The 16,281-nt window shown below is 34.4% G+C and overlaps 1 protein-coding gene across 1 annotated transcript in view; it reads left to right on the forward strand.

Annotated features, from left to right (window-relative positions):
- Positions 1-16,281, forward strand: part of EPHA3 (EPH receptor A3) — a 357,328-nt gene that overhangs the window by 269,156 nt on the left and 71,891 nt on the right. Inside the window, exons 6-7 of the mRNA XM_081078199.1 lie at positions 12,173-12,297; positions 14,447-14,609. Of these exons, the coding sequence (XP_080934325.1) occupies positions 12,173-12,297; positions 14,447-14,609 (288 nt within the window). The remainder of the gene's footprint in view (positions 1-12,172; positions 12,298-14,446; positions 14,610-16,281) is intronic.

Here is a 16,281-nt window from a genome sequence, read left to right on the forward strand (position 1 = left end):
CCATCCACTATCCCTCCGACCTCACACTGAACCATCACATTATATATATAAAATTATAGTTGGCATTCATTAATGTTTAGCTTCTGATGTACAATGCCATGATCAGGTATCCACAGTATCCCTGAGGTGGTCTCCCAAATAGGACGCATGTCCATTGGATACCCAACAAAATCTTTACAACATTATAGAATACCTTCCCCAAATTAATTTTCAAAAAAAAACCCTGAGGCCATCTTGTGGTTACCAGCTGCTTCCAAATCCCTTCACCTTTCCCCTTATCCCCAACCCCCTCCCACACACCCATCTAACCACTCTCGGTTTTATCTCTGCGTCCCCAAAACTGTCTCTGATTAGTTCATTCACATAGTCTTTTCTTTAGATTCCATATATAAGTGAGATCATATGGTACTTGTCTTTCTCTTTCTGACTTATTTCACTTAACATAATGTTCTCTAGATCCATCCATGTTGCTGCAAATGATAAGATTTCTTTCTTCTTTATGGCTGCGTAATACTCCATTGTATAAATGTACCACAGCTTCTTAATCCAGTCATCTACCGATGGGCATTTTGGTTGTTTCCATATCTTGGCTATTGTGTAAAGTGCTGCAATAAACATAGGAGTGCATACAGATTTTTGAATTGGAGTTTTGGATTTCTCCGGGTAGATGCCTAGGAGTGGAATTACTGGATCATAGGGTAGTTCCATTTTCAGATTCCTGAGATACCTCCATACTGTTTTCCATAGTGGCTGCACTAATCTGCAGTCCCACCAACAGTGCACTAGCGTTCCCTTTTCTCCACATCCGCGCCAGCATTTGTTGTTTGTTGATTTATTGATAATAGCCATTTTGACTGGAGTGAGGTGGTATCTCATTGTGGTTTTTATTTGCATTTCTCTGATGGTTAGTGAGGTTGAGCATTTCTTCATATGTCTTCTTGCCTTCTGTATGTCCTTTTTAGAGAAATGTCTCCCCAAGTCCTCTGCCCATTTTTTAATTGGGTTGTTTGTTTTTTTGGAGTTGAGTTGAGTAAGTTTTTTATAGATTTGTGATATTAATCCCTTATCAGATATATCATTGGCAAATATCTTTTCCCATAGAGTAGGATCCCTTTTTGTTTTATTGATGGTTTCCTTTGCTGTGAAAAAACTTTTTAGTTTGATGTAATCCCACATGTTTATTTTTTCTCTTACTTCGCTCGCGCGAGGGGATATATCAGTGAAAATCTTACTCCGGGTAATGTCCATGAAGTTTCTTCCTATATTTTCTTCTAGATATTTTATGGTTTCAGATCTTACATTTAAGTCTTTAAGCCATTTTGAATTTGTTTTTGTATATGGTGTAAGGAGGTGGTCCAGCTTCATTTTCTTGCATGTGTCCGTCCAGGTTTCCCAACACCACTTATTGAACAGACTATCTTTACCCCATCGTACATTCTTGCTTCCATTGTCGTAGATTAGATGGGCATATAGGCATGGATCTGTACTCAGAAAATTATACAACACTGAAGAAAGAAATGAAAGAAGACATAAATAGATGGAAACACATTCCATGTTCATGGATAGGAAGAATTAATATAGTTAAAATGTCCATACTGCCTAAGGCAATATACATATTCAACGCAATTCCTATCAAACTACCAACGATGTTTTTCACAGAAATAGAACATATAATCCTAAAATTTATATGGGACCATAAAAGACCCCGGATAGCCTCAGCAATCTTGAGAAATAAGAACAAAGTGGGAGGTATAACGATACCTGATTTCAAACTATACTACAAGGCTACAGTAATCAAAACAACATGGTACTGGCATAAAAATAGATACATAGATCAATGGAACAGAATAGAGAGTCCAGACGTAAAGCCTTTGCTATTTTGAAGAATTTGCTAGCCCTGGGAGCGTTGGTCCTTCTTGTCAGCAAAGCTCCCAATGTCAGAGCCTCAAGAAGACAGAAAAGAAGAAAACATAGTTAATACAGTGACGTACAATTATATCCTTCTTTTTTAAGTTGAGGTAACTTTTATATGTAGTGGATTGCATTAATTGTAAGATTCAACGACTTTTGATAAATATATCTACCCCATTCAAAAAACAAAAAAATGTAGAGTATTTCTATCAGTGTTCCCTTTCCATCTATAGTTATATTAAACAATAAAAAGTTAATTTACTTATGACTACTACATGTTGTGTCTAGTTTCTAAATAAAACATAACCAATATAATGTCACATGAACATTATATTGTCTTTCTGTCCTGCTTGAGCACATGAACCAAGCAACCCAAGAGCATAACCTTGCAGACTAGTTTTCGCTATCGTTACCTGTGAAGTGCAAGCTGGGTTGATGTCAGACCTCTTCTGGACTGAAGGTGTATTTTAGTTGTACCTCTCGGCTCTTGCAGCTAATTAGAAAGAAGGCAGCAAGCCCTTTGTCAGAATCTCCACAGAGAATGCCACCAGCATCCAGAGTTCGTTACAACTGTCCCAGACTGGAAAGTGGCAGCTGTATGCCTGAATGACTCAGAACAGACCTATTATCTCAGCAGTGCTTTAAAACAAAACAAACAAAAATGCACAATGTGGTTAACCTAATGCTACTCCGAAATTTGCTCTGCATTCATCTGGCTTGATCTTATGCCATTACCGTTTTTTTCACCATCACGTTTATATTAGCTGCATTCATAAGCTGGCCCTTAAGTTTTGGAACCATCTTTGGAGCCACCAAGATTATTTTAGTATAAAATAATTTTGCCTACACTAAAATGTTGTGTAAAATATTATCTTATTTTGCCCAACATTTGATATTTATTAATTATATTTAATTTTTTATTATAAACTCTGGTTTTAAATTTTCTACTTTTATTGTCTTTATTTTGTGGAAACCGCTGAATTCAAACAAGCAAGGGGTATTGTCTAAAACAATGGTATATTGGTTGGGAGCTTGAAATCGTAAAATCCCATCAAAGTAAATGTTTTAAATACAATAACTAGTAAACTTACCCAAAGAGAACTTTGAACACAGTACTTAGACATATTACTACTCACAGAGTCAAGCTGTATCTTTTGGAAATTTTGAGATATTTGAAAGCCTAATGAAGTGAGGAATTTCTCAAACAACTTTTGGCTCTCTGGGAAGAAAGATTCTATTCTTTCCATGTGGATTGTTTATATTATCTCTGGAATGCATTTTTCTAAATTTAGGCTCAGGATAATACTTAGAAGTGTGAAGTATGTATTTTTAGAAATAAAGAGTCTTGCATATTTAAAAATGAGGAATGCATAGCTAAATATCTATCTGTCTAGGAATTTTGAGAGTTCTTTACATTTCATGTGCAACTGATAAAGGAAAAGAATGTCCTAGATTTAATTCAATTCCAGGGTCTTACACTAAGAGTAAAACACATTCAGACCCTCCAGCATCATCATACCATCTGTATAAAAAAAGAACATTCAGCTAAAACACACACACGCACACACGCACACACACACATACACACACTCACATACACTTAGATGAATAACCCACTATCATTCCCATTGCCTTGTATATTAATGCATGAAGTCCTTGGATGAGGCTCACTAGACTCTGAAACTCAAACATGTTGAAAACACTTATGGCTCCACAGAGGACCTAAAGAGAGAAAAATATTGTAGAACATCTCAGCAAATCCAAGAAACATTATTGTTTTCTGAAATGTACTGGTGCTGTGATGTCCATAACTTGTCTAGGAATATCAACATTTTATGATAGTTTGTCAGTATACTGCATTTTTCAAAGACAAGTAGTCAAGATAAAAACTTCATTTGCCCTAATCTTTATTACTTCCTATTTACATGATTTCTTATGACAGAGATTAATCAATTGCTAATGGACAACAAGAGTTCTAAAAATAGCTCTTTAACAATATTAACCTTTCACATTGAAGCATTATATTTAGAAACCTATGATTATCCCCAAAGATTTTCAAAGCCATATTACATATGTGAGATAATAGAAAATATATATTGGTCTCTGCCCCTGGTTCCTGGAACAGAGATCCTTAAACCCTTATAATTTCCTAAATGATAAGAAAGCTAGGAGCATCTTTTGTTCTAATATTTCTTCTTTGACTCCAGCTCTGGACACAGAGCTCCTAAACCCCATGTAATTTTCTGGGTGAAAAGAGTGTGTGTTTTTTCTAGTAAGGTGACTCTGGGTGAGTTCCTGGATCGCTCCTGGTTGAGGACTGGTCACCTGAAAGACCAAGTCATGATTAGAAGCTTGGAATTTTCAGCCTTTGCCCCCCATTCTCATGAGAAGGGAGAAGGGCTGGAAATGGAGTTAATGATCCATCATGCCTGTGTCACGAAGCCTCTGCAAAAGAAAAAAAAATCCAATAGTATAGGATTTGGAGAGCTTCTAGCTGGGTGAACACATTCACACATGGGAGAGGGGGGATGATACACCCAACTCCATAGGAACTGAAGCTCTTACATTCGGGACCTCTCAGGCTTTGCCCTGTGTATCTCTTCATGTGGCTGTTCAACTGTATCCTTTATCATATCCTTTAATAAACTGGTGTAGCAGAGTGAAATTCTCTGCCTCTCTGACTCCCTCTTATTCAAACCTGCTTTGTTCCTGTAGCCTTCAAGCTAATAACTTTGGCTGTTTTGCATATAGACATGCTAATCATTACATGAATTCTGCTTGCGGCTTGAAGAGATAAAGAACATATATATTGTTTATCAAAGATTTGCAAGAGACTCTCCACTGTACTCTCATCAATAGGCACAATCTTCCTCAGACCGCAGCTGGCACCCAGAGGTCTGTACCTCCTGCCCATCCTATTTCCCCTTTCCTTGACATAAAATAAGCCTGAACTCTGTAGTTTCTTATGATGGATTTAGGGTATCCCTAGGTCTCCCATCTTCTTGTTTGGCGCCTTCTCAATTAATAAACCTTTCCTTACTCCAATGTTTTGAATTTTGGCCTTTTGAAGTTGGGCACATGGACTTGGGACCATTCATGCTGGTAAAAGGGTTTCCCTGAGTTCTGTGAGCATCTCTGACAAATCAACCAAACCCAAGGAGGGGGTGTTGGAACCTCCAATTAGTAACCAAATGAACAGAAGTTGTGGGTAACCTGGAGACTTATTACTTGCGTTGGCATCTGAAGTGTGGAGCATGCTCAAGGGAACTGAACCCTTATCCTGGCAGTGTTAGAATTGGGATCTGACAGTGTTAGAATTTAGTTAAATTATGGGACACCCAGCTTGTGTCACAGAATCACTTGTGGTGGGAAAGACCACGCATGTGGTCACCAAAAGTGGCAGAAATGTGTGATGTGGACGGAAAAGGGGCCACATATTAAACCTGACAAGCTCAGTAGACTGAAAATAACCACTAAGATGGCGTGAGCATAAAAAATTTCATTACTAGGTGGGCCATGGCAGGAAGTCATATCTTTACTCAAAAACTTCCTTCATAAAGTTAATCTGTGCCTCTAAGTGGGTCTGTCTATTTTCTTTTTGCACCTAAAATGACATCCTTGGAATGTCATTAATCCCTTGTTTAGATCAGAGAAGAAAAGTACAGAATTCCTCATTATTATTCCTGTCCCTTGATTAACATTTCTATATGAACTATTATAATAACTATCCTGTATCCACCTATATGAAAGAAGTACCTGTCTCTCCAATTTACTTGTATCCTATCTCAGAGATTTCCTAGCTTTGTTTTCTTCCACCTCCTTAATCTATTACCAGTGGATTTCATGTAACTCTCCTCCTTTGATTTGATGTATAAAATAAGCTGCAAACCTTCATTTCATGGAACATTTTTCTCAATACATTGAGATTTTGCTTCCCAGCAAATGTCATCAGTTTGGTGATTCAAATAAACTCTCATAAGCTTTCTCTTAGGCTGGATGTTTTTCATCCACAGTTGTAGTAATATGAGAGTAAAGGGGAAAAACAGGAGGGAAAAACTATTACTTTTTAAACAACATGTTTGAAGATTATTTTGATTATGTGAGGATATTCAGTGATATTAAAAGAAAGAGAACTTAATGCTAAAAAATAAGGAATGTAATGATCAATTAGAAAATGAAAAACAAAATCTCATCTTGATAAATCCATGCAATGAACATCAATGAATAGAACCCTTCTTCTATCACTATTGTTTTGTGTGTGTGTGTGTTTCTATGATGAATGGGAATGAGATTATAAATTGTAACCACATTCTTGAATCTTTAAAATTACTCTGGGGTCTTCAAATTTCAATAATTAAATGTTTAGGGTTTTCTAGAAATTAGAACTGAGAAGACTACACCAAAATTTATTTTCAATGTATATGTCTGAAAACGTTTTTTTCCCAGCATTATTGATTAAGTTGAGGAAATTACTTTTCTTTTTTACTATGGAAAATGAATGACATGGTTTTATTGAAAATAGTCTCTTCATGAAGCATATTATAATTTTCATTTTGGTTTGGATTTTATTATTTTAACATCAGAAGCTAAATAGAATTTATCTTTCACAGGAACGAGCCACAAAATACACTGCATGTTTTATTACAAAGCTAATCAAACTATATAATTAGATTTATGTAAGGTTGGTACTATGTGAGGCACCAAAGACTCTGAGGGACTTACAGTCTAGTGGGAAGACACACTGGTAAGCAAATGACGATGTTATGACACAATTCAGTAGGCTAAATAATAAGAGAGAATGATCAACTATCCTGTAAATCAGAACAGGAAGGAGCTGATTATTTCCTAAGGGACTCAGGAAAAGCTTTATGAAGGAAATATATTAACAATGGTTTTCTAAGGAAATGTATGAAAGAGATTTTCAGGTGGAAGTGACTGGGTATTCCAGACAGGGAGAACAGCAAGCACATTGTGAAAAGATGACCAAAGGAATTGTCTTTAGAACTTTAGTTTTGAAAGGAGAACAATAAATGATAAAACTAGTATGTGTGCTGCAGTCTTCTGAGAAGTCTTAAATAATAATATTAAAAATTTCGATTCTATCATAGTCCAGAATTCCCCAAATGTGTGATCCGGAGAGCGTTCTGATATCAACATCTTAAAAATGTGGATTCCAATACCTTTGCTTTGAAGCATAGTTTTTAGTTAACAAGTTTAGGAAAACTGATTTGAAATTAGATTTGTGAGAAGGGAGGTTAAAGTTTCATTTGTTTTATAAAATGATAAATCATCAAAATGTGTAGAAAATTGGAGTTCTGAAAATATTGCGATGAGCAGCACAAAATCCAATCAATGTATGTGAAAAATGGCAGGGGTTTGTTTGGACTAACGGAGTGATGGAAAATGAACTGGGTAGAAAGAAAATTCATTAGTTCTCAAATGTTGGAGCTGATTGGCATGAATGGTTATTGGTGAGGAAGAATGTATAAAGAAGTACAATTCTGAAATTTAAACTGGGTAGACTGTATAAATGGTGAGTCCTGGGACCAAAGCAGGAAATTCCAGAGAAGGACAGGTGGGGAAAATCAGGGTAGGGGTGGTGAGATGGAGAACATTAAGCTATGAATGATTATGATAATTCAAACCCAACAGTGTTTCTAGATTTAATAGAAGTGTTCATTTCTGAAAAAAACTGAGAAGTAAATGTTCTTAAGTGGGCATCAGAATGAATGGTACAAAAAATAAAAAGTAAGGGAGTAATGCTTTCAAAGGCATGTCTGATTCAAAGGAAAAATCTTTCAACCATTTACTGCGTGATATTTTCCCATGGAGATAATTTTTAAAAGCTTTGGCTCACTTAGCAAAGAAATACTGAGCTCTTTTTGTTATTATTTTAACTTATCCAATGTCTAAACCACAGAGATACCTCAGAGGTTCATTAGAAATTCCCAAACCTAGAAAGAGGAAAGTCCCAATAAAAACAAACGAACCAAACCAGATCCTTTAGGAGTTGAATTTTGAAGTTTTGACTTCCTGATTCTAAGGATGGGTCATATTTTCATTGTAGAATAATGGTAAATGTAGCTTAAAAACACCATAGTTAAAATAAGGAATCCCTTCCAATGTTTGTTAGTAGATTTTGCATGCCTAAGTGCCAAGTGTACTCATACAAATTGTGAAATATACAAGCCCCATCTCTAACCTGTTCCCTTTATATGCAAACTATTTTAGCCTAATTTTTCTGCTTCCTTATGGTTAATTAGCTTTTATTATTATTTCATTAGATGCAGTCAATGGCTTAGGTTACATTGATAATGACAAACTATCTAGCCCTTCCTATAAATAAATGACTGAGGTTCTATCATCAACTATTATAGGTTATAATTCTATGTCTCCCTGCCTTCTAGACAAGTCATTGCATGCTTCTAATTCACAAGGCTACCACTGTAGTGGCTTAAGACTAGGGAAGAAAACACCCAATGAATAATTCAACCCTTTCTTCCCAGAAAGTTTCGTCTCCTTAGAACAGAAATTGGAAAGCATTTGATACCAGCTTTCACAATACATGTTACTAGGTAACATGGGGTGAAACTATCTGTCTAGTCCTATGTCATGACCAAATAAATATTTTAAAGAAGAATGCATTGAAAGAGCCATGAGAAAGTCCAGTGTGACACCACAAGTTATTATTATTTTTTTTACTATTCATCATGTTCAGAACTTTTCAGTAGTGTAGTGTAAGTTCAGGAAAGCTTCATGAAGGATGATTAACTGTGTGATTCATGAGTCTCCCTAACTATTTCCCTCCTAACGTTCACTATTTATCTCTTTTATTTGTATTCTTTTAAGAAATATTTCAGTGAAAATATAATACATTTAACTTAATTTTCTTTATTATGTCTCCTTTATTTTCCAAAGGGCACATATGTCCAGTTGTATGCAGAACAGCAAAAGCTAAAAATCAAATATTTGTTCCCTCTCAAATACCAACACAACAAAAATTTATATTACACACTACGGCACTATTTTAAAGAGAGCCATTCACTTGTTAAGAATTATCACCTTCCTACTGCTTTATTTTTTCTTGTTATTAGTTTTTTCCTTTTTATTTTTCTCCTGCAAAACGCTCCATTTACTAAACTGCATAAATGTGTGGACCATTTTTGCAACAGACCTGTGTCAATTTCGTCCTCCTAATAAGAGAATCATTTGTATCATTTAAGGTATATAAAAGAGGCAGCAAATTAAAACTCTTTATCCTGGGATATTGGAGCTTACACACCAGCATTTTGCCAGAAAAATCTGTGCCACCACCTCCTTCTATAAATTTTCATCTAGTTCTGAGCTTTTTCTTGAGTCTTAGGATAATTTTTCTTTCTTCATTCCTTATAACTATTAACCACCAATCTTTCAAATCACAAATTTAAAAAAAAGCAAAACGGGAAACAAGGATAAAATAAATCACAACTATTTTATGATATACATTCTTTTGTACAGAAAAGAAAATAAATTTAAGGAATCTCTGTGGATTTTGGAAATTAGTTCTTTGAACAAATCATTCTTTGATATCTGAAAACTAACTAAAAGAAACATAATCCATATCACTTTCTCATTAATATTACAAATTATATTACAGCACATGAGGAAGTATGGATAAATTATACTTCTGGACATGAATTCAAAATGTTTTAGAAAACTTGTTAGAGAGTGTGGATACAGTGGAGTGCTTATAGAATCTGTCTCTTTCTGCAGTGTTTTATTATGTCTTAAAATTATTTATTAAGGGAGAGAAAAACAATTTCTGTTAATTATTTATTAATATTAAAATATTGATGAGCATTACCTAAATGTAACAGGATTCCAGCTGGTGCACTGGGGTGAAACTACTGAAATGCAGCCAACACAAGGGGCGTATATTAAAAGAGCAGAACAAATGACTTAAGGGGCCTAAAAGCAGCAATCAGAAAAGGTTCATTTAACTTAGAGATGGCACAAGCTTCGAGCAATTGCCTCTACTTAAGTAAGTGTGGAATTACAAAAGGCTATTTATTACAGTCCTACAGGGCTCTGCAGCTTGCTCAAAGACTTTTGAAGAATTTCAACAGTTATAAAGTCTTGCTCAGTGCAGAAGCAGTAAAATTGGGCAGATCCCCAAACAGCCTGCATAGCTTCCATTAAAAAGTTAATACAATCCTCCTCACAATTATTCTTTGAAATGGATTACTTTCTCTTTTTCTTTAAGGAGAAATGCTATAACTGGTAATTTTCAAAACTTCTTTGAAAAATGTATTTTAACAACTAGGAAAAATAAACCAGTTTCAGGGTGATATGGAATGAATGTAGGGTTTACCAGGAAAGTTTACCAACATTCAACTTCTTTGAAATGCTCTGTAAGAATACCTTAGTTACTTTATTAATGAGTTTACTTCAGCAGGAAAATTAGTGAAATTTCTCCATTTATTTTTTGTACAAAAAGCAAAATTTGGATCCAAGGACATTGGAGTTGATTTTTTTCTATTAGCGATTGGATCATGAATTGATTTTCTAAGTATTAGTATTAGTGTTAATAAAAAAAGTAATTTTCAATTATTTAACAAAGATTTATTTATAACTCAGTGAGTATGTTTATAAAATTTTAATTAAATATGGCCAAAATAAATTATCTTTTTCTTAGAATCAATTTCAGAGCAGCAAGCCACCAAAGGGGTGTTGTGAGGCCATTTTGGGAAAAAGAAAAAGAAAATCAAACGTGAATGATAAATGATGAGGATATTGATTATTAATGGGAGAAAAAGTGAATAAGAAAATGAATTTACTTTTCCATTAGAAAAGCAATACCTACATTTTCCTTTGGCAAAAAATCAGGTATCATTCCCAGACCATCAAAGCAATGATGCTTTAATTATAAAAGAATTCATAAGAAGATTTTACAAATAATAGGAAAAAAAGGATGGGAAAATTATCGCAATTAATTCTTTGTTTAAGTTTACAATTTCCAATGAAGTGTCACAGGGCAAGCTTAATGAAAATCTATTTTAAAGTGAGAAATAAAAATGAAAGGCATTTATCAATAGGAACAATTTAAATGAGAGTTTGGGTATACAAAAGCTGGCATGTGATAATCACAGAAACATTAAATCAGCAAAGCTACTGATAAACTGTTGTGGGAAATACAAATACACAGGGTTCTAAGACTCTGTGATTTGAGAAAACTCGATAAGAATATAGGTCCTTTAGCAATAAACAATTTAACGGTTAATGTACCTAAGAATTCTTGATATTTGTTTTTTTCATGTTTGTAATTTATTTTGTTGCATTTGTTAGAGAAGAATGCCACTGAACCTCCAGTAAGATATTTCAGTTGGCCAGTGTTGAGATTTGAAACCAGAAGTGCATGGACGGAGACTATGCATTTTTCTTTTTAATGGAAGGATTTGAAGTAGGATATTACTTAAAATATATTTAATCTCCCATTAGAAATGTAGGTGACCCTATGATATCTGATTCAAACGGATGCTTTTTTTACTCATAATCTATACTTTTGATAATTCATAATTCAAATATTGAGTCACCACCCAAAATATAGCTTAAGAGTTGTGATACAAATGGCAATCATTTCCCTGATAGTTATTATTTTTTAAAGAAATAAAAATATAAAAGCAGAAGATTGTTGTTTCCTGGTGTATATTTTTTTCATGAGACAATTTTGTCAGAAGTCAAAATATATTCTACTACATGTTCAAAATCCTATCTATTTTACTATACACTGAGTATTATTGTTACCTACAGATACCAGGGGACTCCTTATGCCTAACGGATTCCAGGCCTCTTACAGGGTTATGTATGAAAATGTTATCAATGAGCTGAAGAATCTGGCATTAATAACTTTGCAACATTATAACAAATAGGTAGTCCTGATGTTTTGTTCTTATTTTAATATATCAAATATATTTCATTGCTTACATTAGAGTAGCAGATTGAAAACATCTGCTCACTTGCCACTATTCCACGAGCAGCTGAAAATCTCAGCTCATTTTCCATAGGCCTGTATGTACCAGGGCTATAATCCAGCTGCTGAGGTTTGATATGGGGCCAGATTAATACTCAAGAGCCTTTGAAATGGAAATAGTGTTTTCTTGCCAAAGATTAGAACAATGATAGACTCCATTTGCTGTTTGCTTCTCTCCGTGCTCTTCCTACCACCCTTCCCAACCTGATTAATTTGTCCCCTCGCACCATCCCCTCCATCCTCTCTCTACAGCTCCATCACCTATCATGACAATTAAGAAGGATCGGACATCTAGAAACAGCATCTCTTTGTCCTGGCAAGAACCCGAACACCCTAATGGGATCATATTAGACTACGAGGTCAAATACTATGAAAAGGTGAGGAGGTGATGGGAAAGGGTTAGGAAGTGTAGGGAAAGAAGTCACTGACTTATGAGCTGTGCTTTTGCAAAGAAACCAGTGACATTGCTAGGAAGTGGTAGAGCTCTGTGTAAAGCTGTGGACATGTGATACTTTTGATTTACAGGTAGAGAGGGGTTTAGAAATTATTGTGTAGAATATCCCCCATTCTACAGCAATAAGCCACAGCAGAGATGTCACTGCCAAACTTAAACCAGCTAGCGTGGCATTAGAAATGACATTTATGTCCTTCTACATCAACATCTGTACTCTACCAACTGTTTTACAGTGATTCCTTACCCTGTTGAGAACTATCCCTTAGTTCATTTTCTTGAGCCTCATTACTTAACTTTCACATTCACATGAATTTCATTTAATGCAGATAGGAACACTGAACTAATAACAAAATCCCTGTAAAAATTAAACTGATGAAGAAAAGCTTTCTTGACTTTGTCCAAGGAAATTTAGATGATGGGGATGGGTGTAAGTCTGCCTCACATCATAAAATTGAGGTTCAGTAATAAAATTATTAAACAATAGGTCCATGGCTATTTATAAATAGAATTTAGGCTGTGATGTTTCATCACTAAATAGCATTTATTTATTCCTGGTTATAAATTATGGTGAGATTTGAAAGCAAGATGTATTCAAACCTTATTATCAGAGTTGAGGGGTTTTATAGCTACTAATATGAACACAACATATTTGTGTATCGGTTGCAGTTTACAAAGAATTAAAAATAAATTGTGTGTTTACATAGAACTTTATATTTGTACAACACTTCTGCATACATTATTTAACTTAAAGCTGTCTGATAATCCTGAGAAAGCAGGAAAATAGGCTCTTTAACAAATAAGAAAATTGAGTTAGTGACGTTATTTGAATTTCTCACACCCTCACGGCTAATAAATATTGGGTCTCTGTTTGGAACCCTGACAGCCATGACTCCTCGTTTAGTATGTATTCCCTGCATTCCCGGTCTCCCTCTACATGACAACAGATCATTAGAGACATGAGAATCATTGCAATGATCAATTGTGCAAAGAGCATAATGCGTAAACATTTCTTTGCAATATTATGAATGTTTCACTAGATTTTGAGCTCTCTTTCTTGACTGTCTAGTTCACTAATGATAATAAATAAAACCAAATTCTGGATATATTCTCAAAGCATGTTTTATCAAATGAAATAATTTTTCCTGTAAAATAAATATATTTGACTCTTCATTATTTCTTATATTAACTCAAAGGCTACCTAATACATAACCAGCATCTTTAACTGAAAAGTGTCTGTAACCTACAACTTTTTTTCTGCAATGTTCTATTTAGTTTGGGTTGACGATATTATTTCATATAACTTATTCCAGGCCCCGCCATGGAATGGTGGAAGGACATTCCATCATTGCTCAAAATCAGGCAACCCATAAAGTGCTCAGTATATATTAATATATGTTAGAGGAAAAACACAGTTCTGTGCAAAGCCATTTTTTTAAACAAGGTTTGACACAAAAAGATTTTACTATTAATGTGTAGAGTGAATCTCTTAATACACAGTGTGAATCTCCCAAAGGAGATCCTTTTGGGGAAATAGTTCTAGACTTTGATCTGGAGTTCTACTAAACCACTGTGACTTGCATGCAATGCAAATATAGTTGATGCTGAGAAAGTTATTCATGTAGAGCTATGTATAGAAGTTTGTCTTTTAAAAATATTTTACCATTGATAGAATGTTTTCTATCTGAGAATCTGTAGAGCTTTCCTATTAAGTTGAATTCAAAAGGGTATTTTCCTCTTTGTAAATTTATTCTTTTAATTGGGTTGAAGCTTTTTTTCAGCCTTGGCTTTAAAGAGCACAGATTTTTGCTCAGATTTTCACTAATTGGTAAGAATGAAGAACCAACTTTTCCTGCTTTATGTGCAGGACAGAAATTATCATATCCAAATTAGGAAACTCTGTAAATATTTTTATCTTAAGAAATATTTTTAGAGAATGAAATGATTATCATATCTCTTTATCTGTTACACGTTCTGTGTTAAGATTTAAAATAATTGGTTATGAACACTTCACCTTTTTACCACTTGATACATTGGGAAGATTTGATGTTAACATGATTTTTCTTACCTCAAAGCAGGAACAAGAGACAAGTTACACCATTCTGAGGGCAAGAGGCACAAATGTTACCATCAGTAGCCTTAAGCCTGACACTACATATGTATTCCAAATCCGAGCCCGGACCGCAGCTGGATATGGGAGCAACAGTCGCAAGTTTGAGTTCGAAACTAGTCCAGACTGTATGTACTATTTCAGTGTAGTGTATGGGGAGGAGGGCTGTTGAAAAGGTGTCTGATAATTCACTCTCACTCTCTCTAGGTTTTAACTAAATGTAATAAATCAAAAGTACATTGCTTAGGACACTTAACAACTTGTATAGCATTGGGTCTGGGTATTTGTGTTTGTATGGATATGCATGTGTTTGTTTGTTTCTTTCTCTTATATAAATCAAACACATTCTAATGCCTGGAGTGATTCCGGTTTTCTATTAGTCCTAAGTTGCTTTCAGGAACATTATTTAGTATGGTAACACACTTCCAGTGCCTGTTAATACAGATATTCCAGGTCCATTGAATGAATGAGCCAATAAATTACAATTAAAAAAAGGAAAAGATCTCGCTGATCTATGAGGATCCTAATTTTGTTTTAATCCTTAACCCAGTCAACCTTGTAGCACTTAGAGATGAACGATTTCCTAAAACCTGATTTATCACTTCATTTACATTCACAAGCAATTTGAATAGTCCCGTCTGTTTGACCCCAAATTTGGCTAAAATTGGCCTACAATTAGCAAACATTTCCCCCAAAGCATTTTCTTTACTTTGAATGCATTTGCTTCATATTAGAAGAGATTTCTGATAAAATATAATTTTCAAAAAGGTAATATCATGACTATGGTGCTCATATAAAATGACAAGTATTTTATTTAAATTATAAATTAATGAGACTAATATGAAATTAAAATTTGAAGAACAGATACATATATACACGTGTGTGTGTATGTGTGTGTGTGTGTGTGTGTGTGTGTGTGTGTAACCAGAAATATTTAAATAAATTTGCTAATACGTCCCAAACTGGTTAATATTCTATAGAAAAATAAATGTAATGATTGGGGTCATCTTTTCTATAGCACATATCAATTATATCTCTAGTAAGTGTCATTTTAATTATCGTGGAAAAATCGTGTACATCTTGTACTATAACTTTTTTTCAACTCAACTACACAGCTGTAAAATAGCTTAGAAAGAATCAAAGATTAACACCCTTTAGATACAGATTATCCCAGGGGTATCTAACATAGGCCAGCCCTCCACTAAAAGGAAGCCCAGTCAACTTTTTGAACTGTCTAAATATGTAATTTTCCCCTGACACCTATATTTCCTATTTTCTAAATATTTTGTTCATGATATAAAAATATATTGTTTTTGGTTTGGTAATATTTTTTATGCCCAAATTTCATACCTAATAGAAACACTCAGGATTAACAAAAAATTATAAAAATGGCTTAAGTTACTATGATAAAGCAAGTATGTTATGGCACACTTTTTGTCTGACAATTAGATATGGTGCTTATAATAACAAGCTACACATGCTGCAAGCTATTGAGATTCTAGTGTTCTTAGAAATCATATGCTCACAGAGGAAACCTGATAATTCTACTCAGAGGAAGCTGCCATCCTCTAATACACAAATCTATACTCTTAGCCTTCTCCAAATCCTCCTGTGATGGAATGCGCATGGGGAAACCACTCTAAGGACATTGGAAACAAAATGCTGTAAAACACCATGAAAGTCACGTGAACAATGTTTAAAACAAATTTAAAACTTTTGATAACACAATAACAAAATATAACTGCAATTTAACATTAGTAATTCTAAATCTTTTTTTTAAAATAACTTTTAAGTGGTGCA

The sequence above is a fragment of the Rhinolophus hipposideros genome, assembly GCF_964194185.1.
Source record: "Rhinolophus hipposideros genome assembly, chromosome: 2".
In the NCBI taxonomy this organism is placed as follows: Eukaryota; Metazoa; Chordata; class Mammalia; order Chiroptera; family Rhinolophidae; genus Rhinolophus; species Rhinolophus hipposideros.